The sequence below is a fragment of the Poecilia formosa genome, unplaced genomic scaffold (assembly GCF_000485575.1).
Source record: "Poecilia formosa unplaced genomic scaffold, Poecilia_formosa-5.1.2 Scaffold403, whole genome shotgun sequence".
In the NCBI taxonomy this organism is placed as follows: domain Eukaryota; kingdom Metazoa; phylum Chordata; class Actinopteri; order Cyprinodontiformes; family Poeciliidae; genus Poecilia; species Poecilia formosa.
The window spans coordinates 151064-175846 of NW_006800342.1; the positions used below are offsets into that span (position 1 = coordinate 151064).

Consider the following 24783-nt stretch of genomic DNA (forward strand, 5'->3'; position numbering starts at 1 on the left):
CAGTCCCAGTGCACCAATGAAAACACTTACTGGACGTAAGCTGCCTTTTTGAGGAAGTGAAACCAGAGACTTTTTCATTAGAACTCTGTCACACTAACAACACAAAAACAAAGTGACTAAGACTTTTCAAGGCAAAAATGTCTTCTCCTTTTTCTTCTTCTTCTTCTTCTTCTTCTTCTTCTTCTTCTTCTTCTTCTTCTTCTTCTTCTTCTTCTTCTTCTTCTTCTTCTTCAAATTTGTTTTAAGAAGATAAAAACAAATTTCAATATGCTGTGTTGATACATGCTCTCATCACACGCCTGACCACTAATCCGGAAATATTTTTTATCTGATTTTGAAACCAAAACTGATGCATCAACAACATGTTGCAGAAGTTCATTTTGTGTAGTTTTTAAGTTTGCCGTTTTCTTAATGTTATAAAGGAATATAACTTTTCTTTTTTAGGTAAAGTTATTGAAAATAAGAGTTTCAGATATTTAGAAAATGTCCAGAAATGTGCATTATTTTAGGAGGGAAAGTGTGAAGTAATTTTATATATTAGACTTAAAAAGGAATTCATTTTTTTTAGCATATTTCATTATTATTTTAAAGTATCTTTCCAACATTAGCAACCCTGAACTACAGGATTTCAATCATATCTCGATGTAATTAGTTAAATTCTTAAATTCCTTCTCCTTTTATTCTGGTTGTGCTGCACTCACATGATTTTAGATACTTAATTTACATTCATGTTCAATGAATTACAACATACATTGTGATGAGTCTTATCTGTCAGATTATAAGTACATTTTTAAAAAATAACCTTTAGGAAGTCTTTTAATAAAACCCACACATTTTTAAAGAGTTTATTTTTTATTCTGATGAAATCCTAAATGTTTTATTAGCTGTGAGTAAAAAAAAAAATCATGACTAAGAGAAATAAAGATGTTAAAACATCAGTCTTTGTCTAATTCATTTATTTAATATGCAGTCGTGCCAACCGCCTTTTTATGAGTTGTTTTTTCTGCGTGTGTGTGTGTGTGTGTGTGCGTGTTCTTAAGAACTGGATCAAAAAATTGCAATAAACTGTAACAACAACAAAACAGAAATTGTAGCAACAAAAAACAGAAACAAATCTTATGCCAGTAGTAATAAAATTTATTACCATGTAAGTAAACACCTCAATAAGTGATAGAAAGAAAAAAAAACGATACAAAATCATTATTTGCCTTTTTTATGTTTGCAAGTAGCAGCAGGTCACATGATCTGTTACATTTAAATCTCTGCAAAAGTTTCCAGTTCACATTATGGAGACAGAAAACACTTGGAAATAGGCAGTAAGGAGTGTAGGAGTGCGTCTAAATAATACAACAATATTAATGACCTATAAATGAATACAAAGGATGATATGTGGAAAGAAAACATTACGGACGTGTAAGTCAGATCTGGTGAGTCTTCACAGCTGCCCTACATGGGTAATGAAAATAACCTCCAGCGGTTTCCGGTGGTTACTTTAGACGATAAAGTAACCATCTTTAGAAACAAAACCTCTAACTCGAATGGTTTTATAGATGTGTGAATATGTGAGGGTAAATGAAAACGTCGCTTAAATTGTTTGTCTTCAAGAGAAGGAAGCAGCAGTTTCTGTGTCCGATTCTGTTTTTAACCACTTCCTCCATTGTAAGATGTAAAAACACTTACAACAGAGGGACGTGTTTTTACATCTGTGGAAAGTTTTTATACTGGGGAAGTTTTTATGTAAACTTCTCCAGTAGTTTATATAAAAACTGTGAACCTGGTGAAGAAAGCAGAAAACACAGTCAGTTATAAGGTCAGTGCTACTCGTCTCTCCTCTTCATAAATTCATGCCAAGTTACTTTCAGTGTCAGATTTCTGTCAGGTTTAAAACTTCCTTTCACACTTATTTCAGTCGAAAGTTTCAGTGGTTTGTTCTTGCACAGAGCCTTCAGGAAGCACCAAGAATCGTTGTCTCTCTTTAGAATAGTGGTTGTTCTTGTAGCTTGTTAAATATTCATAGGTTTCTATCTGTGGCCCCTCTCTGTCGTCTCTTTCTCCCGTCAGCCTCACAGCAGCGTTTTCGCCAGGGATTGGAGCACTTCCCGTTTCTCAAACAGATACATCTGCGTTTCCCACAGCATGTTCACCAGAACCTCGTCGCTCACTTCGTCCAGCATCACCTCCTGAGACAGCTGGGGGCTCAGTCTGCACAACAAAACACACAAATTTGTTAATTACTGCAGTACTTGGCAAACCTGTTTGAATGCATTATACCTTTAAGTATCAGGAGCAATCAAATTTTAGATGCAACAATTTTTAACTTTGTCTGATTTTAGGGAAAATGCCTGTTGAAAAGAAACGTTTCTTCCGGTCATATGCTCAATTAATTCAGGTCACTTTTACAAATCAACTCATACTGATACTGTAAACCTAAAGGAAATTTTCACAAGAAATATTTATAGGACACTTTTTTCAACTTGGTCATCTCTGAAGTCTCTAAAGCCTTTAAAAAGAGATGTGATTTAGTTGATATGTTGGCAAAAAATAGGGAAGTGTCAGAAAGCTGAAAAATCAGGATATAGCAAAGAAAGTGGCACGTTGATGATCAGCTGACCTATGGTAGATGGTGTCGATCATCTCACACCAGGCTCTGGCCCGGTCCACGGCGCAGCCATCAGAGTCCGTACACTGCGCATCCAGACAGGTTTTGAATTTAAGACAAAACAGACGATGCAGAACGTTTTGGTTATGAATCAGGAGCAAAAATATAAGATGGGAAATGTCTACAACTCGGCATAAGATGAGAGTGGTGCACTCACACAGTCCACCAACATTTTGCCCAGCTCCTTGGCGCCTACGAACGTCTTGGCCAGCTCCAGAGGGTTAGACGGTCGGAAAACGTCCACGGAGGTCACCACTTCCTGTGGAGGTTTGCCTGGAAAGATACGACATCACCAGTGACTTCACCCAGAAACCACAAAACCCCTGACTGCTGTTCGTGTGAAAACGGAACTGAAAGCAAGTTGTATTTCATAGAAATTTATTTGCAGGTATTAAGTCTCTGAGCGTACGATGAGACAATTAGACCCCACACTAAGTGGACACAAAGGCAGGTAACTAAACCACATATTTTGCATTTGAAACAGCATTTTCAGATGTGCATGATGAATGTAAATGACTTTCAGTCACATCAGCTGTAGTTTTCTGTTAGACCCACCTGTTCCAAGAGAAACAACTATGCCCAGTTTCTTGATGTTTGCTTCACGACCCTGAGAAAGACAACACAGATCTGTAGAACAGCTCAGTGCAGCTTTACGGATGAGTCAACAATGCAAAGCGTGCAAATCTGCTACCTCAGCTTTTAATGACTTGTTGAACTGATGGATTTCTGCCATGGCGTCTAGCGTCGGGTTATTGGCCAACAGCCCTCCGTCCAGGAAGCGGCCCATTGGTCGGAAGTAGGTGGGTGCGGCGCCGCTGGAGCGGGCGGCTCTCCATATGAGTTGTTCTGACGTAAAGACACAGATTATGTCAAGGTGAAGACGTTTGATGCTTTTAGGTTTAAGGTTTGCTCTGGGAAAACAGATGAGCTCAGAAAGGGCCAGCACACGACTAAAGTAAGACTCATTTAGGTTTCTGCTGTGATCTTGAGGTTTTACCGTAACGTTTTTCTTCCATGCCATTTTACAATATTTCTTTTTCATTTGTTTTTAATTCACATCCTATTGGGATTAACAGACTGAATTAATCCCAGTCTGACGAAGAACGTGAGTGAGTTCAGTGGGTTTTTGGTCTTTGAGTTACTTTTTCCAAAATAAATTTAGGAACTGTTGAGAAGTCTGATCTACTACAAAAATAAGACAAAACAAAACTGTTAAATCTCTGTTATGACTATGCTCTTTCTTCACTAGATTTATCTCAAAATACTTAAAGGGGTGGTATTGTATATTTTCCAGATGCATATCACCATTTTATAGGACGGCTTGAACAACCTGATGGCAGCAGTTTTAAGCCACTTCATTAAAAGCAGCTTCAGCTTCCTGCATGTTTAAGAATATAAACTTCTTTACACACGTCATTGTTAGTAACACCACTTTAATTTACAGATGTGACAAAAAGGGATTCCTAATCTAATATGAAGACCTAAATGAGGAACATTTCAAGATATTTTAGGCTTTTCGTTTTGAACAATTTCATGACTCGACTTTGTCCTACACACCTTCATCTGTCACCTTCCTACGCTTTCTGGGCGGCTCATCTGTGTATCCTACTATCAACACATCCTCATCCTCCCACCCTGCAACAACAACATGGCTGCCACTCAAACAGAACAACTGCATTTCTTCATTCATTTAGAAAAATGACATGGGGAAAAAAAAAGGAGTCTGTGGGAGAACTGCTCACTTTGTCGCCATCTAGTGGTGCGCAAGGTCCACATATATAAAATGAGTGCGGTAAGCTTCATTTAAAGTCTGGTGGGTACCTTGTGGGATGGTGAGAGGCTTGAAGGTGGCGGTGGTGGTGTAGGAGGGCTCTCTGCGGACAGACGGAGGGTCATAGTTCCTGAAGATATGGAGCTCACCTGGATGTCTGTCGGCCAGAACGCTGGTCACCATGACCCTGGACAGACGGACAGAAAATGGAGAAATGGAGAAATGGAGAAAGGATGGCTAAGATGCTGGTAGAGGAGAAGAAGATTTATTCAATTATGAGAACAGATCTCTAAGAACTGAGATAATGACTGAATTTACTTTTGTACTTTTAGTGCATGACTAAGTAAGCAAGGAAATTATGCTGAGATAATTTGTTTATTTTACATATAAAGTATGAACAAATTTACTGATATTTCTTTGGACTCTTTTTATTTAATGACTGTTACATTAATGCTAACTATAGTTAGCATCACAGAGTCTTTTGAGGCATTCAGCCTTAAGCAAACATGGGGTGGGTAGTTTGGATCAACCTGTCTGCTGATCATGCAAATTATGGAAACACATAAAAGAAAATCATCAAAAACAATTTAAGTTTTAGGATCTGACAGTGACAGATCTGTCACATGTTAACTCATAGTCATCTCATGGAGATGAGTCATCTCCATGAGATGACTCATAGATAACGATGAGTCAGATGACTCATCGTTATCTATGAGTCATCTATGAGATGACTCATAGATGACTGAGTCATCTATGAGTCATCTCATAGATGACTCATCCGCTATTGATGGAAGTAAGACAAACTCAAATTTCCCATTTGAGTTTGTCTCAAATTTCCCATAATGCATGCTGACTATCACTAAAGTTTATGGGATTATAATCAGGTTTTTTTTTTTTTTTTATAAAAAATTCATCTGAATTAATGAATAAAATAAAATCTGTTTTGTGTTAATTCAGAAAAAGCGATATCACTAATTTGTGAACTTGAACTTCTTTCTGGAATATTTATGTTTTATTTAACATGGAGGAAGTACCAACACATTTCCCCATGTCTGTATTAGCTGTTCTGGTGAATAAAAGCATTTTATCACTTTTTGCTTTACAACAACTTTTTATTATTTTTAGTACTTGTTTTGAAATGTTCCTTTTAATGCCACAATGTGAAGTAAACCTTGGGAATCTGATGTCCGTCATCTTTGTGTTCTCTCCGAACTCTTTCTTCAGGAAGTCCTCCAGCGGTGCGGATTCGTACGGCCTGGACCCTCTGAACACCTGCTCCTTCATTCTGAAGTACAGGCAGCGCAGGTACTCCATGGACTTACCTTCACACAGAGGACACAACCCTTTAGCTCTGGTGGCGCACGCACGCACGCACGCACGCACGCACACACGCACACACGCACACACACACACACACACACACACACACGTTAGAAAAGCGAAAACACACCGTGGATTATTGCTAAAGCCAGGATGCCTCCGGTGCTCGTCCCAGCGACCCAGTCGAAGAGCTCCCTGGTCGGCCGACCCGCCTCCTTCTCCAGGGCGATCAGCATCTGGATCAGAACCAGGCCTTTGATACCGCCACCGTCCAGACACAGCAGTCTGTCTATCCTGCAGTCAGATTTGGATTAAATACTGTTAACCATTATAGAAAATTACAAATAAATTAGATAAATGACAAGACGCAATAACAATAAAGATAGAAGAACTGAAGGAAATGTATTGTGTAAACTTAGAAAAATGTTCCCACTTATACTCCTTTAAATTTTGCACATTTCATCAGCTTATAACCTCAAATAGCAGATCAACACAAATTAGAACAAAATAACAGAGTAAGGGATGCACAGATTGCAGTTTTCTGACCAATCACTCATATTGAAAAAGTCTGACCTGCTGATTCTGACTTTTGCTGATTCTTTTTTAAAAGTTGCTCACAACAGAACAAAGGGCCGATATTCAGAGGTGGATAGGATCGGTTTCTCATGCAAGTATTAGCCGATCATCCAGAATTAAAGAAATGAAATACATTTCCGCTCTCAACAAATATTTCACATACTTACTTCTTTTTCTCCATCACTTGTCCATCAATTTCAGATTTGCCAATTGCTCCTATTGCAGCCCCGACGTACATGATGTCCTCAAACCCTGTAAAACAGTGATAAAACCTGATCAACACGTGCTGTTAAAATGATAAAAAGGCGAAGAGGAGACTGAGATTTCTAAAAGCTATGAAGCCATTTGAAAAGAAACATCAAGTATATATTTAGAATCACTTTAAAATAGCAAATTACCCATCTTGATGCTGCATTTGTACTGAAAATAAATTAGTTTATATAATTTCAGAGCACTCAAAAAATTGCAAGCAATGCCTTAATGTAAATACAGTCATATTCGATAAATGGAATAATAAGAGGCCCATTTGTCAGATTAAAGGTACCGCTTGAAAATAATAAAATATGAGTTTCATTTAGCTCAAATTTACTTTTTAGTAATATTTTTTATTGTTCTGTTGTAATATTCTAATGTTAAAAAACATTTTTTCATTAGCTGTAAGTGGAAAATCCTCATAGTTAACAGAAATAAAGGCTTTCAGAGATCCAGTTGTATGTAACTGATCTATATAATCCACGTGTCAAACTCAAGGCCTGAGGGCCAAAACCGGCCCACCGTAGCTTTTCATGTGGCCCTCTGATCTAAAGGGCCACATAAATACAACCTTCAAGTTAACAACTCTATGCTAAAATACTGTTTTACCAACCAAATCAAAGCAGGTTTTATCTGTTTACTGCCAAATTACATCAACGTGAAAAGATGCTCAATATAATTTAATTTTAACAAGTACTCATGAATACAGAGTTAGCTACTTATTCATATTTTTTGCAATTTTTCGATAGATTTTATCAATATTTTCTGCCACCACGGGCCCTTTGTGAACATTTATGACCTCGATGTGAAATGAAAATAAGTTTCAGATGTGAAATGAAAATAAGTTTCAGAGTTTCCCCCACGGCATTATAAGCCTCGCAGGTCACCAGGCTTTATTTGCCTCCCTCCCACCAGGCTAAGCATCATTTACTCATTTTAATTTTTGTTTTTATTATTATTATTTACACCAGTCACGGTGATGGCAAAGAAAGGTTAAGCAAAGTTTAGACCTGCTGGGCTTAGGCAGATCTCTGGGGGGAAACCCTGAACACCCCTGATCAAAATGTGACTCATTTGATGCTAAAGCTCCTGAAACAAACGGGTCTTCTCAGGGTCCTGGCGTTACCTATGGCTCGAGGCTTGGTCTTGTTTGAGACTGGAGGAGGAGGAAGAGGAGGAGGGCTGCTGGGGGAGCGAGGAAGGCAGCGCTGGACTCCTACACTACACAGCATGTCCAGCAGGATCCTTCTATTAGGACCTTTCAGGTTAGTTCAAAACACAAGCCGACATGGCGGGCATGCAGGCATGCCACGAACACAGGACAGACAGACAGACAGAGAGAGAGAGAGATGGAGAGATACGTAACAGACAGAGAGAGAGGAGGGAGGAGAGTAAGCAGAGAGATGTGCAGACGGTTAGCAATCGTCATGCATCTTCAAAAAAACGACAAAAAAATCAATAAATGACAGGAAACTCAATTAAGCATCATTTTCCTCTCAGAACAAAATCAGAATTTACTGGAAACTTCTCTATGTCAACAACAGATCCACTTTGAAAAAAATACTACTATTACTACTAATAATAATAATATAATAATAATAATTTGTGGATCATCTAAGAGATGCAGTCTTTCGGTAAGCATTTCAACTTTTGGTATAATATCTGTTGGTATTTTAACAGTTTAAATGTCCTTAATGTCTTCTCAACATTTTTGCATAGACATGTTTACACAGAATCTGCTCTACAATTGTTCTATTTTTGAAATATAAGCAAATTAATTTCCACACCCTGGCTGTCCACAGAAATGGTTCTTCAAACCAGATTTTTTTTTTCACACTGAGAAACGAAGGAACTCAGAGTAAAATAGTGATTTCTGTGTATTTTTTAGGATTATCAGATCAATTTGTTTTGATTGTTTTTATAAAAAAAACAATGAACAATAGTCCAATTAACTGAAATGTCTGACCAGACCAAGGCGTCATGGATTAAAAATAATGTGATGAGCAACTTAAAAGCTCAAATTTTTAAGTAGTTCATCACATCATGAACTCTTTTTTAAACTGAGGGGTAGTTTTACATTAAACTGTGAAAAAAAAATTCCTCTTTTTATTCCTCTAAAGATTAATTAATAAAAACAAAAATTACACTTTAAAATACAGAATTTTAACGTAGCCTTTCCTGGACATTTTCACTTGTGAACATGCACATCTCTGTTATTTACACTGCAACACATGCTTTTAAGTCTCAGTTTAAAAATAATAACTTACTTTATTAGATTTTTTTTTTTTTTAAACAAACCGTTCTAGCAGCGGTCGCGGTTTAACATTCGATCTCTCCCACCTTTGCTGGTGCGAGCTGCGATCAGCCCCGGTGTTTCTCCCAGGTCGTTGTGGATCTCAACATCGGCGCCAAACACGATCAAACCTTTAATCAGCTCCATGTGGTCCATCTAGTGAGAACAGACACAAAAATAAAAATAGTTTTAGAAATAAACTACAGTTCTGATGCAGTAAACGGCATCAAAACATTAAATATGAAGTATTTTAATAATAAATCACTGTGGAAATCATTTTGCCATTATAGATCGCCATCACTTAAAAGTTTTATTTATTCATTTCAATAAACTGTACAAATGTCCATGAGATAGTGTCGTTTTGACCCCATAAAACGATGAGCTAGCGTATCCTCACCTTCATAGCGAGGTGCAGGGCCGTGTTTCCGTCCTGGCCCTTCAGGTTGGCGTTGGCCCCGTGGGTCAGCAGCACCATGGCGGCCTCAAAGCGGCCCTTCTTGGTCAGAACGTGGAGGGCGCTCTCACCAGTCTTACTGAGGTAGTTTATCTCACAGCCGCGGTCCAGCAGCAGGCGGCACATCTGGCAGAGAGGAAGCAAAACGGACAACCTTCCTTCTTCATTTTAAGTTTAGTTTAAAGTTTAATGTTTAAAATTTCATTTAAAGCTTAGTGGGGAAGTTGGTTCATTTAAAGCTTTAAATGAATCAACAACGCAGCTTTCTGCCATCAGCTCAGGTCATCTAACAGGCCTGTCACAATAACACGTTTCGCTGGACGATAAATTGGCCCTGTAATTATTGCGATAAACGATAATATTGTCATCTTGAGTCCATTTCCAAGTGATGTATCAGTAATGCCATAATATTGCATGTTCGCCCTCGTAAAGACTAATGAATAGAAACGCACCAGTCCACTATTAATATCTGTAACGGTCCTGATACTGAAAAAAATTCTAGATGGGGTATCTGTGACAATGTGCCTGATCATAACTGCCCCAGTTGTGTTGTTTTTACATGTTCAACATGTAAAGACATGCCTCTTAAAGCTAATGGTGTATTTTAGTGTGCTGTTCTGGAGCAGAGTTATCAAATACATTTGTAATTCAGTACATTTATGTCTGTAATTAAAAAAAAATAAAAAGCAACGTTTCAAGTGGACCCAGCTCAGTTTATCTGTATCGGATCGGTACCAGCCGATAATGAACCTCAGATATCGGTATTGGAAATGAAAAAAAGTTAATCGGTGCATTAATTTCATTAAGAATATTTAACATGGAATCTAGAAGGTATTTTAAATATCCAAAATAAAACATGACAACCAAAAGCAATAAACAGAAACGAACACACAGCTGAACCACACCGAGTCTCTGTAAACAAAGCTGCCTTTTCAAACAATATTAACCATCAGAATGTAAATTATGGGGCTCATTGTAATTGATCATGCGATTAATTAATAACATTAACAGTTTGAGAGCGTGCACAAGTGTGTACCTCGGCAGTTTTGGCCCAGTGCAGCGGCGTGCCTCCGTACACGCAGTCCTCGGCCTGCAGCTGGAACGGATCCGCTTTGAGGATCTGCTCCACGCAGCTGACAAACAAGCACACCGCATGAACAACCTCGCATTAGATAAACTGAATCATTTATAGTTTCTAATGCTGATGGCATCTTCGCTGGGATTTAGCAGGTTTGTCAAAGTTTCATTTTAGCTGAAACACTGTTTCATGCGTGTGTAAGGCTGTTTTATAATGATGTTTCATACACAATTACTGCAAAGCACAAAACGAATCATAAACACTGATTTAATTAGTCTGCAGGTCACAGGAACAACAAACGGAGCCACTTCCTTCCTGGAGACAATGTAGCTCCTTGTAGCGCAGAGAGGAAAAAAAAAAGAGAGAGAGAAAGAGAGAGAGAGAGGGAGAGAGAGAGAGGGAGAGAGAAAGAGGGAGACGGCTCCAGCTTGTTCTTTTCATAGCTGCTTGTAAACTCACCCCTTCTCGCTGTATTTCATGGCGGTGTGGATGGGGTTTCCTGTGCTGCCCCTGGTGTCGCACTTGGCCCCCCCCTCCAGCAGGGCTTTGACGGACTCCACCCGGCCCAGACGGCAGGCCACGTGGAGCGGCGTCTCTCCGTTGCTGTTGAGCTCGTTCACCCCTGAGCACAGCCGTGAGCACAGAGCCTGGACAGGAAAGTTACGTTAAAAAAAAAGGAATATTGCGTATTTATAGGTTGTAAAGAATTATTTAATTATTACTTTTAGTGATATCAGAGCAACAACCAACCCGATCTCCAGTTTTTCTAAACCGTTGACCCTCTGATACAGATTTAAGCCAATTCTGATTCCTTTTCAAGAGCTAATTTATTGGGAGAACTAAGAGCTGAATTTAAATATTTTTCTGAGTCTCCCTGCCCCCGAGTTGTCATGATTTATTTATTTTAGATGCTGAGGTCACATTGTGCGTGTCCAATCTGTGCACCCGTCGTATCAACATTTAGTATAAAATGCAGCTTCTTTTTAAACAGGATCTCTGGTTTTCCAGCTTACATAGTTACAGCTTACATTGAATCTTCTTCAATTCTGTCGGCTTTCTCTAGCTACAAATAATCTCTCCCAGACTCACAGCCTGTGTGCACTTGTCCAAATACTTTGAAAAAATGTACAATTACTAGGAGCCCGTTTCAAAATACGTTTTCCAGTAAGACTAACGCGCCCCTTGACCTGCAGAACTCTTCCCACAACAAGTCAGGCGTGATTATTTGTGACAGGCCGCTGCAGGCTTCAGCTTCACATTTTCCCAGGTGTGAATCGCCGTCGCCGACAGCTACGTATCCCGAGTGGGAAAGCAACACGACACCATGCTGTCGAGAGATTCAGGGCATCGGTTTGACCTTAAATATTCAGGATGTTTTTCAGTATTTGCTCCTGAAACACATTTAATAGCTGAACAAAACCAAAAGTCATCAATCATCAGCGCAACCCCCTCCCTTCGGACTTTAAGCGCCCTTTGACCTGGGCGTCGTTCAGGTCTCACCTGGATGATGACGGGAGACTCCTGCTTGGAGGCGTAGTGCATGGGGGTTTCTCCTTTCTGGTCCCTGATGTCGGTGCGGGCCTGGCTCTCGTCCAGCAGCTCCTTCACGCACGCCAGGTCGCCCCGTTCGCACGCCAGGTGCAGAGGCGTCTGGCCCGACGCGTCCCGCGCGTTGATCTGGCTGAGAGCAGAAATCGTAGGAGGTTTGACATTTTAAAGCACAACATCGGAGAATGACTTACTAAACAGCTATGCTGGCTGTTAAGAACAGGCTCCCAGGAGGTTCCAGTTACATCCACAGAGAAACAACGGCTGGCCGAGCTTTTAGGTTTATGGCTGGCTTGTGTTTTAACGGCGTACTGCACAGACCGACGAGCAGAGCTTTGAACATGCAGAGAATCTTTGTCAGTCTACTAGTTTGAACTTTGGGAAACTAAACAGAAAGATTCCAGAAGTACAAACAGAATATTTATATTTTCTTTTCATGATGCATAAAGCAGGCATTTAGGAGTTAGTCGAAGAAAGTAACAGTGTTGTGAATGCATTAAGAGGCTAATGGGCTTCAAGCTTTTAACAAGAACTCGTCATTGATTTTGACATTTTCAAGGCGTTTTAAATCCTTAATGGCATCGAACGCCTGTTAGCTGGAGTGGCCCATGCTGACTGTTTATTACTTCTGTTACCTTTGGAAAGAAGGAAGCTTACAAATCTTTAGTTTATCTGGGTAGACTGAACCTGTTCGTTTTTGGAAGAGTACATCTGTAAATTGTGGTGTCAAATAACATTTGATTACTTTGTCATTTTCACAGTTTTGTGCTCGGTTAGCTACCTCTGAACGTAGTTGTGTTTGAGGCACTCTCTCATGCCCGTCTCCACGGCGATGTGAGCAGAGCTCCAGTCAGGATGGTTGCGGATGCAGTCCACGATGGTCTGCACCGTGTCGGCTTTCAGGGTCAGACTCTCGTAGAAAGGTCGCAGCTTGAGGGCGAACTGGGGGAACCAGTTCATGGCATCCTCCTCTGACCCCACCTGAAACAGCCTGCGGACGGCGCAGCGGTGAGCCCAAACGTTTCCAAGAAGTGAAAGGAGAAACTGAACTTTGCCCCGTAGAAATGCGGTGAACCTAACCAGTTTGATTTCTATGAATGGCAGAAACACCTTTTCTTTTCTCTGCTAAATGCAGCTTTTGAATATTTTCACGTCTTATTTTTATTTATATTTTATTGGGATTTTATGCAATAGACCAACATAACAGAGTGTGTGACTGTGAATGGGAAGTAAAATAAAGCATGACTTAACATAATTAGGAAATAAAAATATGACTGTTTTATTTAGGGGTATTCGAGAAAAAGGGGCAGAAAAACAGGGTTGTAATAGTTTTAGTGTGTTTGCTAGTTGTTACCATTGTTTTGTTTTAGTTTAGCTTTGATTAGTTATAGTAGTAGTTTTAGTTTTGGTTTAATTTGAGGTGCAGAATTCAAAAAGGTCAAAGTATTATATTGTGATTATGTATAATACTCAACATAAGATACCATTTTGAGATGAGATGTGTGTTTATAACATTGTGCTTGCATGGGAATATTTTAGCAAAGCACTTCATGGATGTTTTGTATATAATTACATATCACAATATTTGGCGTTTTAAACCTCAGGCAGTTCACGTTTAGGAGTAGCTTTATAAAAATTCAGAAAAACACACAATAAATTCCACGAGTAACTCTAGGAAAAATACACATTGGACAGAATATTCCTTAACTTGCTCTACGGGTTTTGAAGGAGCTGAGGTCATCTCAAAATGTTCATGACCTGTTTTTCAGGTTTTAGTCTACATGAGAGAGAAAACTATAGACGTGCTTAACAATGGTGGTCAAAGGTAACCAAAAAAAAATAAAAAACAAACAAAGTTGAGAAAAACTTTACAAAAAAACTTTTGAGACGGACTTTAACTTTCTACAGCGGTGATCCATACTGACCTCAGGGCCACAGTGGGCGTTTCGGGGGACAGGAGCACGCAGTCCCATGACTGGCATTGTGTGTTTTTGTACAGGACCATGCGTCCGTCCTCCTTCAGCCGAACTTTGCCTCCTCCTCCATAATCAGACAGCTGGACCTCTCTGACCCGGTAAGGGTTGGTGAAGAGGGTCGACACGGAGGTCGACACGGAGGAGACGGTGTCCAGCAGCCGGCCCAGGAACTGCATCGCTACCTTAAAACAGGGAGCACGATTAACCAGAGTATCTCTGTGATCTCTGATGTACAATGTGTGTTAAACCAGCATCCCTGTGTTTACTAGAGCAGCTCTGTTTTCTCCAGAAACGCCTGTCAGATTCCTGTCAGCATGAATGAATGATTTATTTAGTCCACTGGGAAGTGATGTCACCATTTAAGTGGAGCAACAAGTTTTTTTGGTTTTTTTTTCAGCAGATACTTTCATTATGTTGCTACTTTTGCTGTGCAGTTACACCCTTTCTAAGAATAGAAGCGCTCCACATGTACAAATACAATTGATTTCCAATGTTGCGTTTGGTGGTTTAACCAGTAGGGCTGACTTTAGCTGTTAACAGCGCCGTCTGGGTCTGTGACCTTCAGTTTTCTATGAAGACCAAATACAAATACAGCTGCTCATTGTCTGGATGTTGAACAAACAGCTCCACCAATGATGTTCAGGTATTTCCTGAGTCTATTATCATATAAAGAGCGCATACCAGCGCTAAGCTTTGTAGAAACCACACTTCTGTCCTCCAGGTTTCTGATTTGAAGCTCCTTAATAATCGCAGTGTAAAGACAATTCGGATATTTAGTTGTCAGTTGCTGCTAATCGCATTAAACTGGTTTAAAACCAGCGAGCTTACCTGCTAGCTGCTCTCAGTGTGGCGGACAGCCTGACTTTTGACAGCGACATCAACAACCGACGCCGCAACCAAACCTGCTCTTGATTGACGCGAGCTTGTCCAATCAGAGCGCAGGATTTAGTCGCACTAGACAAGATGGGCGGGACCTGGTTGAAGGAGACGCTCCGGTTCGTTTCACTGAGGGAAGCGAAAAAAGGGAGAACGTGTTAATCTACGGGACGCATCAGTGATCATAATGGAAGTAGGTCTAACTGCCCCAATGCCCCGCCTTAGTCTTTAGATAAAAATCCTGCAGATTTAACTTGTTTACAGTCATATATAGCTGTTAAATGTAAAATTATAAAGTAATATTTAGTTTTCTTTTTTATTATTACTTAACTTGTAAAAATGATTATTATATATAATTTTATTCAGTTATACTCTATTAAAAATGTTTCCCACAACGTCCTTTTTCCTAAGTCTACAAATTAAATGATTTTCATTATATTATTTATTAACTATTTACAATGGTAATGAGTTCAAATTCTAATAGAAATTTATTTATTTTAGTGTATTTTAATCTAAATTAACTTATATTTAATCATATTATCCAAACATATCAATGTTATACCATTTAATTATATTTAAAATAGCCATAATTGTGATATTCCGAATAAATTATTTTTAATTTTGTAAATCATTGTCTGATTTATTTTGTTGTATTAAATATGTGAACACAAAATAAATAAAACAGATATGCTAACCCTTGAAACACATCTGATAAAACAAAAAAACCCTACTACTTAAGATATTAAGTCATATATCTTTACATAGAAACCTACAAATTATAACAACTATAAATTAATCATAAAATTATCTGTTGAATTTGACAAGATTTTCTTATGAAAATGTATTTATTTTAGTAGTCAGAGCTAAATTAAGTTATATTGGTCTGGTCACATTGACTTACATTTATGCCAATAATATTGTTAAATTGTTGCATTTATGAATAATGCATTAATCACCTGCAAAGGCAAAATGAGCTCTTGAATAAAACAAGAATTGGCACTAACCACTTGCAATACTTATATCTTCCACCAGAGGGTAGAAGACGAATAAAGAATTGGTGTTATTCTGAGTTTCAAAGTAAAGTATTATCTTTCTATGGTATTCAGATTTTAGATTAAATTATTAATATGGCTAAACCCTGGATTACTTCTTCAAAAACAAAAGCGCAAAAAGAAGCAAACGCCCTAAACAATTGCTACTCATTTTGGGTAAAACTTTATAAGCCTTAAATGCAAAGTGCGATCAATGGAAGTTTATAGACTTGCATAAAAGGAGGAAAGTCAAGTATTAATTACTTTCTTGTGAATTTCCACCAATAAAAACAGTAAAATGGCAGCTTTGGTTACTTGCTACTCACAGACAGATCCTTAAATAGTTTGAGCAGAAATATGTAATAGATCAAATATCCTGCAAAACATTCACTAAATACTGTTTGAGCTTTTACTTTTTTCTATAATCAAATATTTCTTAGAAAAATAGTGTTGTGTTCACCTATATTAATGCATGTATATTATATGTGCATATGTTTTATGAACAAACCACTCAGTGGATTGAGCCATTTTTCCCATATTATAAGTCACAATGTATTATTCTACTAGCAAATTATTTAACTTTTAGCACATACTTCTTCATCAATATGAAGGAATTATTGACTTAAAGCAAGTTGCTATCATGTTGAAAAGTTACTTGTCAGTTAGCTTTGTCTTCAAGTGTACAAAGATATTCTCAATAAAAAGTAGACCAAATTTACTTAGTGAGATTTTCTGTTTTGCAGGGTACCTCGATATTAAAGAATAAAAATTCACAGTATGACTTCATAGTGGCTTGAAAAAGAAATACTCATTCCTGTTGAACTTCAATGGATTTTATTATTGTTTCTGAGTGATTTGTGAAGAGGAAGAAATACAAACACAATGTTGGCTAGCATTTTAAACACTGTTGTAGAGTGATTGTGTAGTTTATATTCTTCACCAGACTGCAAGGCAAATTTCCCCTACAGACAACAGTACAATAATGTTACGTTGCGTGTTGCTGAAACGGGCTGTGTGAAATGTGTTTAGTCTTGCATGAAAAACTATTATCTGCAACTAACGCCCAGCCAAGGCTATTTAAAATTTATTTGTTGGGTTTTTTTCTAACAAAAACAGATAATAAAATCAGCTGGAAAGACTTTAACATACGTTGTGAAGCCGCTCTGAAGGCAACACTGTTCTTTCAATAGAGAAAGTATTGATCCCTAAACGTAAAGTGTGACGTTACAGCAGCGTGTTTTAGCGCTCCGAGCCGCTCGCGGTTCTTCGCATCCTCTAGTAGCCGTGGCGACCAAAGATGACCCCGTACATGTGACTTAGGTTGGCCGTGGAACCGCTGCTGTTTCTGCTCAACACACACACATACACACACACACACTGACAATGCGCGTGCTGTTGCGCGCGCGTGTGTATGTGTGTGTATGTTCCCCTCGCAGTTGGTCTTATACTACAGCAGACACAGCGGAGCTCACCGACTTTACAGAAACAAACCGATACCAGGCAGCTTAGTTGGGCCGAGCAAGCATGGAGCTCTCTGCGGCGGGAGATCGCATTTTTGCGGCGGAAGCCATACTGAAACGCCGCGTCCGTAAGGTGAGCGTCGCGCCGCTGCAGATGTTAGTGACGGCGCGCGGTCCCGTCTATAGGCTGTGACTGAGTCTGCCTTCTTATATGCAACGCTATGGAGGCCTTGTGGTTGTCGGATACCAATAGTTTGATAGCCGTCGCTAGCTTAAAGCTAACGCTCGTCCCAGCCGTTGCTTTTGTACTGAGACAATGGGCAGAGTAATAAAAGAAAAAGCGACACAAAGAAGAAGCGGCTAGCTGCAAAAGAACAACACATCCGAGCACAGCCGATGTGGGCTGTGCTAAGCAGAGAGGAGGGCATGGGTTTTTTTTCATGCCAGCTAATTGCGGCTAAAGCTATAGAGTCAAAGTATGCAGTTTTAAAACCTTTAATGCTTCAAGAATCACGTTAAAGGATGTCTGAAACGGAACTTTAAAAGCAGCTCGTGCTAAAATGTTGGTCTTTTAATCCCGAAACTTCATTAGAAGGGATTTTATCATGCATGGTTGATGAAGGCAGGACTTCTAGAAGTTTTCATGTGGGCAGTATATTCTGGAAGATGCTATATAGGTTATGGTGGACCAACGTCGGGTTGGTGTAGTAGTTGGGCTGCAGTTGTAAGTTTCAGACGAGAAATGCTTTTTACTTTGTGTACATTGAATGTGGAGAATATGTTCTAGGCATGAAAATCTAAAAACAGACCAGAATTTAGAAATTCAAACAAACAGGAGTTTGACTTTAATGCAGTGGTCCCCAATCCCGGGGACCGGTACCGGTCCGTGGACCAATTGGTACCGGGCCGTGGCAAAAATAATTAAATATATCCACTTTATATATTATCGGAGTCTGAAGGAGCTTTTATTTTGAAAAACCTTTAACCGGATTCTCTCGGTTTTCTTGTGCGCCAAAACGGAGTAATAAACAGTCAAAATGAGTAAGAAACAGTTATCTTTAGAAAGTTTTTTTACGACGGGGAAAAGGGCNCTTTAATGCATAGCTTTCTTCCAGAGCAGGGGGGGTCTGCTGCAACCGGCAGATCTAGAGACACATGTGGGTCTTCAGACCCTTTATGGGGGTTAATATTAACTTTGGCTAAAGTTATGTGGAACTGAGCAGTATTTTTTTAATATAAAGATGATTTAAAAAATAGAACAGACTTGTTTTAGCTGGATTTTGTTATGACAATGCAACAAACAACACTGATTTAACAAAGAATCAAGACTGAATGTTCTTTTTCTCTAAATGGAGAGACTCCATTCAATAAAAATGCAAAAACTCTGATGAAGGAGGATTAAAGTGTTTTGTTCTTTTAAAACTCACAGTGACAGGTAATGGAAAATTTGCAGTCAGTAACATATGTGGACACATATATTTTTGCAGAGGTTTCCCAAGTCAAGCTGAAAGTTTTTAAAAATTTTGTCACTGTTTTCTTTTTTTTTTTTTTTTTAAATAATCCATGTGATTTTCTCTTACAGGGAAGACTTGAATATCTGGTGAAATGGAAGGGATGGGCAATGAAGTGAGTGTTTTACTCCAAGTGCTTCAGATCTGGCATCCTTTCACGTTCTGCTGTGCTGCTGCTAATGAGCTAAATCCATTTCTGGTCGACTGCATGATCTCATGTTTTTTTTATTTCTTTGCTGCTTAGGCACAGCACCTGGGAGCCAGAGGAGAATATCCTGGACGACAGGCTCATTCTGGGTTTCGAACAAAAGTGAGTAAATCCAGTTCCTTAATTTCTGCATTTTTTTAAACAGTCTTTTGACTTTTTCCACATATGTCTTCTTCTATTAATTTTGTAAGTGTAAAATACGATTAGCTCCAAAATTAGGGGAAACAAAATTTTGGATTAAAGTAGAAGGTGGTGTCATTTCATGTACAAGAGATGTAGATGTAATGAAAACTTATTATAAAAATTAAACAAAGGGATGCTCTGCTCTTATTAGTGGATGCATTCTTCTCTGTAGCATAAATGTGATTTTAAGCAACTTATGTAAACAACGTAGTCAGATTTTTTTAATCAAATGAACAAGGGGAATTCAACAAAGAGTAAAGATAAAACAAAAGCTATTATATTACATATTAATAAGGCTGTTGTTTTTTTATGTATATTGTCCAATCGTCTATTTTATATGGACCAAAATCCATGCACTGAATTAACTTATATGTTTTAAGTCTTGTATCCAGTGTCCATGTTCCTCATATTTGTTTCACACAAGAGTTTCCCAACGAGAAGCAAAGTGAAATGAACAACAAAGTAACAGAACTTTTGATTTTCACAGAATAGCATGTCTGAATTAGCATGACTGAGAGCAAGTCTGCGTAAAGGTCAATAAACGCATTAAAACAGAAAAGACGAGTGCATCATGCTTTTCATAGAGACTCTCTGTCAAAGGTTATCGCAGTGGGCAGAAACGACCTCTGTGCAGACTTTTGCTTCTGCAGAGCGGAGCTTGTCTCCAGCTTACTGGAGCCACTGCAGTTTGATCACTGCGCTGCGATGAGAGTCTGCAGAGTTAGTTATATTTATAAAATCGTACAGCGTTCTCCTGTTTATCATGTTGTTACGATAAAATTATTGGAGCTCCGACGTTGCCGTGCCAACGGATGGAAGCAGAGAAAATCGCGCTCTTGTCATCACAAGGACATGGAAGATGGATAAAGTTCCCCACAAAAATAGACCTTTCCACGTTTTGCCTCGCTACAACCACAAACATTATGTTTCAGTGGGATTTTATGTTACATACCAAACTAGTTCTATGTTTGGGGTCATCTTCCTGTCAGAAGGTCTTTAACCACCTCAGTCTCAAGTGTTTTGAAGCTGCTAAGTAGATTTTCCTCCCAGGATTGCCATATTTTTAGCTCCTTCCATCTTCCCATCAACACTGACCAGCTTTCCTGTCGGAAGAAAAAGAGTCACCTGCTTCTCTGACTAATGATCTCAATTTAGCTGGACATAGGGGGGAAAACAGGGTTTAATCCTCCGTTTTCAAAGATGAAAGGGGCTTTTCGGGACATTCCCAGTCCTCGATATCAGAAGGCGTTCCAAGTAAACACACAAGTGTCAGATTATACATTCTTGCTGAGAAGACCTGCCTTTGCCTTCTCGCTTGAACGCTTGGTGAAACGGAGCAGGGTGAGGCATCCCCAGACTGTTCTTGTAGACATCATGTGGGCGTAGTGAGAAACATGCCAGATAATCTGTTACCGTTACTTAGTCACTCATGAAACCGCTGCGTCTTCCACAAAGACGTTAAAGTAGGTTTTTATTTTCATTCGTGTACTTTAAACTGGTGTTTGCCTTTTTCTGTTTCGCCTTTTCTGTTCTTCATCACTGCTTCTGACAAGTTTATCTGAGGAAACTTTCTATTTGTGTGTCCTTCCGAGCCACTTGAAAGGCCCATGCTGCTCTCAGAGATGTTTACAGGAAACCCAAGCAGTCAGAGCTAAAACTGACACATCAAATGGAAACAGAAATGGACATGAGAACAGAGAAGGGAGGATGAGAACAAGGCCCAATTAAAATGTGACTTCTGGTGCTCTATCTGCCTGCTTCTCTTTCAGTTCTAACTAATTTTTCTCTTTTTTTTTTCTTTTTTCTTTTTGTAGGGAACGGGAGAGGGAAATGCATGGTCCCAAAAAACGTGGGCCGAAACCCAAAAACTTTGTGGCAAAGGTGCGACTTCTACTTTTTGCTTTTTTTACACAGCTCATGTTTATGAATAGAAATGTCCATTATGTAGGTTTATGCGATTAGAAAGCTCCCTCTCAACTGTAAAACACAATAAAATATCCAAGTGTTGCCTTTTTTCAGCCCCTTGCAGGAAACTGGAGCGTGGCGTCTACAAGCAGGCCATCGAGTTCTTTTGAAGTCTATTTTCGATTCTCGCATCAGAGCGTGTTCTGTCATTACTAAATGAGATGAAAACAAGGTGGAGCTGGCAGAAAAACATTTGAGCTGACCTACTTTCTTTTTCACTCAGCCATTTTTTTTTTTTTTTTTTTTTTAGAAATCAGCCTGAGAATTAACAGCGCTGTCAGAAAGGTGCAAAAGCCAGATATTACACACATCTCGTGTCATGTTTGTGTTTAGGTAGCAAGGCCTGCCTTCCTCAGACGGGAACTTTGACCCACTTAGCTGCTTCTTTTCTCCACACCACGCTCAGCTCAGTCAAAGCTAATTAAACATATTTTTTCTTAAAGAAAAAAAAAACATAGATCTTCGGTATTTTTTGTAATCAATAATTATTATCATTGATATCATGATGTTTTTCTAAAGTGTTTTGATCTAAGGTGGATTTTCTGATGTCTTAAAATATAATTAACGAGATACAGTCAGTGCTGGGCACACTTCTGCTAATAGAAGAGCTACATTTTTATTTAGCCCTTTCACATTTTTGATAGCTTTAAAACTGTTAGCACATTTAGCTTCCCCCTGAATTGATTTTCTCTAGATGAATTTTGAAGCACTAATTTACTTGGCTTTTTTGTAAACTTTCAGTTAATTGAATTTTAAAATCTGTGTCAACGTTTTGGTTATTAGCTGTTAAAAATTCCTCACGTATTTAGATGTTTAATTTCATGCTTTTATTTTGAATTGGATGAAAATTGATTATGCAGCAATTCTGTTTCCTCACATTCATAAACCACAAATAAAATGCAGCTGGAAAAACTGAAATATTTAGACACAATGCTACTTGTCACGCTATTTTCTGGTGTTTGCAAAGCAGCCAATCCAGGAGCTCCGTTCAGATTCCTTGCCATTGATTGGCTGTTGCTCCAAGAATGGGAAAAACCATAGATTGTACTAAAACAGTTTCCACTGTGCTTGTTAATGCATATTAAGGTATATTTGGTGTTTGAACTATTAAAATATGCAGCTATATGAATTATTTGGGGGAGTCTCAAGTATTTTTGGATTTCAGCTGTTTGCAGGCAGTTGTGGTTGTGAATCCCTGGTCATCTGTTTACTGAAATCTTTTGATTCTAATGAATGTCCTACATAATACTTATTAATATAGAATATTTCTACACAACTTAATATCTCCACATGTACTAACTAAAAAATTGCAGCCCATGTTATACAGCTAAATAGCTCTTGTTCTTTTAATTTTATAAGATTTCTAACTTCATCGTCTTCCTCAGGGTCGCAGTCAGAAAGCAGAGCCCACCAGTCGCGCCTCCAGCAGCCGGCAGAGCACGCCTCGGTCCTCCTCAACCACTTCCAGCCGAGCATCTTCCTCCTCATCATCTTCCTCCTCCTCTGCTGCTCCTAATGCTTTACCATTCTCCTCCTCATCCTCGTCGTCGGTGCCAGCACCTTCCCCCAAACTCAACTCTCTCGCTGCCACCCACAAGTTGAAGAAAGACATTCACCGTTGCCACCGGATGTCCAGGCGGCCCCTGCCTCGCACAGACCCCACGCGGCCCGCCTTTTCCAGCTCGAGTGGCTTCCAGTCCCGCATGCACGTCTCCCCTTTCTCTGAGACCGTCCGCATCCTGAACCGCCGGGTCAAACCCCGAGAAGTCAAGAGAGGGCGGATAATCCTCAACCTGAAGGTGATCGACAAGCCAGGCAGGGGCGGCGGTGCGGCGGGGTCCAGGAACGTGCAGACGGGTCGCCAAAACATCCCATCTCGCAATCGCATCATCGGCAGGAAGGGGGAGGCCCCCTACAGACCTTTCCAGCCTCCTTTAAAGATGCTGGGCTTCCCCATGTATGGGAAGCCTTTCGGGCTGCAGTGTGGCGGGCCCATGTCCTTTCACTCCCAAATGGGGTCCAGCTCGACTACGGGACCCAGGGACAGCAACAGCAGTTCTTCACAGCGCCAGGCACCGCCTCCTTCCTCTTCTTCTTCCTCCACCTCCAGCAACGTCACAGCTAAACGCCCTCAGTCTGCCGCAGAAGCCTCCAAGGAGTCAAAATCCAGTAAATCTCCAGAAACCCAAAATGCCTCATGTTCAGAAGCAAACAAAACCCCAGTCCCCCCCTCTCCGTCTCCATCTTTGGAAGATCAAGACGAAGATGCCATGGACTGCTCCGAAGCCTCTGAGGGAGCCAGAAGTCCCTGCCAGCACAAAGCTCCCTCCACAGTTTCTTCTGTGGCTCCGGAACAATCCTCGCCCCCCCTTGAACCCAAAAGGGTCCCCACCGAGGGAGACCCTGACTGGCACCCGGAAATGGCACCAAGCTGCAAGGACGTGGTGGTCACCGATGTAACCACCAACCTTGTGACCGTCACCATAAAAGAGTTTCCCTCTCCGGCGTCAGGGCCCGCCTCACCTTCCGCTAGCATCGAAAACGCCTCCACGCCTCCTCCCGCCGCAGCGTCCGAGGACTCCTCCGTCCCGAAGCCATAAGAGATCCAATAATACAAACTGTGATGCCATTTGGGATAGAAAACTATATATATATATATATAAAGTATATCATGCCAGTGTTGCCACTTCAGCCCTGTTCTACCCACTCTACAAAGGGTTTGCCATCATTGGTTAGATACTCAATGAAATTCAGGGTTTCCCCCAGAGAACTTGCTGAACCCAGTGGTCAGTGCTCTAGGGCAGTCCACCAGCGGCCCACCATGTTTTTTTGTTAACAAATGTTAAAAGTTGCCTGGAAACAAATATACTCTCACATCAGTCTCTCTGCTCGCTCAGCACAAACCTCTTACAGCAAGACTAAGCCTTTATAGTTGCGCTTTCAGAGAGTTGAGTCGAGCGAGTCGAGCAAGCGGCGAGTCTTTTGCACTTGACGTATACTTTGGTGCGGTACTCACTGGAAAGACAGCCTTCATAGAGGGATCATTTACAGGTGAAGCTGCTCTGCGAGAACACCTTCCAAACAGACAATTCTGAGGGAAAATTAGCCGATTACAAAAATGCAGAGGTGCACCACCAGAGTGTGCGAGGATGATTGGTCCACCATCTCTGCCTTGCACCCAGTTCAGTGCTTTAAAGGGGCAGTTTTATGTAAAATCTACTTTTTTGAGCTTTACATCATGTTATAATATTCCCTCACCAAAAACATACCTGGATGTTGCCTTGATTCTTTCATTCACGTATGAGATATCCTTTGATCTCCATGGCAACCATTCAGTTGTGTAAAAGGGCTGGCTGAACCTAGCTCTGCCTTTGAGATGCAGCTCCTCTGAGCTGCAGTTTCCAAGCTTCTGTCTCTCTCACTCAGCTCCTTCAGACTAGCCAGCCAGCAGTTAGCAAACACCTGGTGTAACTGCACATCTGCTGAGCTCATTGTGCTAGCTACTTCTCAGTGGTGGTAAAAATGTTGTTAAAGTGTTAATAGAGGTTAATAGAGGAACTATGTTGTAATGACTTCCTGAAGGAGTTTTTAAAGCAACAGAGGCCTAATTTCAAGGTGCTAA

The 24783-nt window shown here is 40.0% G+C and overlaps 2 protein-coding genes across 5 annotated transcripts; one reads left to right on the forward strand and one right to left on the reverse strand.

Moving 5' to 3' along the window:
* Positions 1-1119: 1119 nt before the first annotated feature.
* On the reverse strand, positions 1120-14883 carry pla2g6 (phospholipase A2, group VI (cytosolic, calcium-independent)). Of its 3 annotated transcripts, none has more exons than XM_016663084.1 (18): positions 14756-14883; positions 13877-14105; positions 12733-12942; positions 11904-12084; positions 10863-11050; positions 10362-10458; positions 9269-9451; positions 8919-9027; positions 7705-7836; positions 6494-6578; positions 5881-6044; positions 5602-5752; positions 4481-4617; positions 3351-3505; positions 3215-3266; positions 2817-2932; positions 2612-2685; positions 1120-2202 (listed from the first exon to the last, which is right to left on the reverse strand). In XM_016663084.1, the coding sequence occupies exons 2-18, from the start codon at positions 14101-14103 to the stop codon at positions 2064-2066; spliced, it is 2400 nt and encodes a 799-aa protein (XP_016518570.1). In that variant the 5' UTR covers positions 14104-14105; positions 14756-14883; the 3' UTR covers positions 1120-2063. The 3 variants fall into 3 exon arrangements, with proteins under 3 accessions (XP_016518570.1, XP_007576311.1, XP_016518571.1); XM_007576249.2 differs by having other exon boundaries at positions 13877-14109; XM_016663085.1 differs by lacking the exon at positions 14756-14883 and adding an exon at positions 14180-14256 and having other exon boundaries at positions 13877-14109.
* A 2293-nt stretch (positions 14884-17176) lies between these two features.
* On the forward strand, positions 17177-24427 carry cbx6a (chromobox homolog 6a). Of its 2 annotated transcripts, none has more exons than XM_007576251.2 (5): positions 17177-17427; positions 18877-18920; positions 19050-19115; positions 21011-21077; positions 22547-24427. In XM_007576251.2, exons 1-5 carry the CDS (start codon positions 17359-17361, stop codon positions 23759-23761), a joined length of 1461 nt encoding a protein of 486 aa, XP_007576313.1. In that variant the 5' UTR covers positions 17177-17358; the 3' UTR covers positions 23762-24427. The 2 variants fall into 2 exon arrangements, with proteins under 2 accessions (XP_007576313.1, XP_007576314.2); XM_007576252.2 differs by lacking the exon at positions 17177-17427 and adding an exon at positions 17454-18018.
* The last annotated feature ends 356 nt before the right edge of the window (positions 24428-24783 follow it).

Coding starts and splice junctions, on each gene's coding strand:
- pla2g6 (XM_016663084.1), bottom strand. CDS start 14,103: ATGCAGTTCCTGGGCCGGCTGCTGGACACCGTCTCCTCCGTGTCGACC. Junction 7,837..8,918: donor CGCAGCTCGCACCAGCAAAG/GTGGGAGAGATC, acceptor CTAACCTGAAAG/GTCCTAATAGAAGGATCCTG. Junction 6,045..6,493: donor CAAGTGATGGAGAAAAAGAA/GTAAGTATGTGA, acceptor ATCTGACTGCAG/GATAGACAGACTGCTGTGTC.
- cbx6a (XM_007576252.2), top strand. CDS start 17,911: ATGAAGGCAGGACTTCTAGAAGTTTTCATGTGGGCAGTATATTCTGGA. Junction 18,019..18,876: donor GTAGTAGTTGGGCTGCAGTT/GTAAGTTTCAGA, acceptor TTTCTCTTACAG/GGAAGACTTGAATATCTGGT. Junction 18,921..19,049: donor TGGAAGGGATGGGCAATGAA/GTGAGTGTTTTA, acceptor TTTGCTGCTTAG/GCACAGCACCTGGGAGCCAG.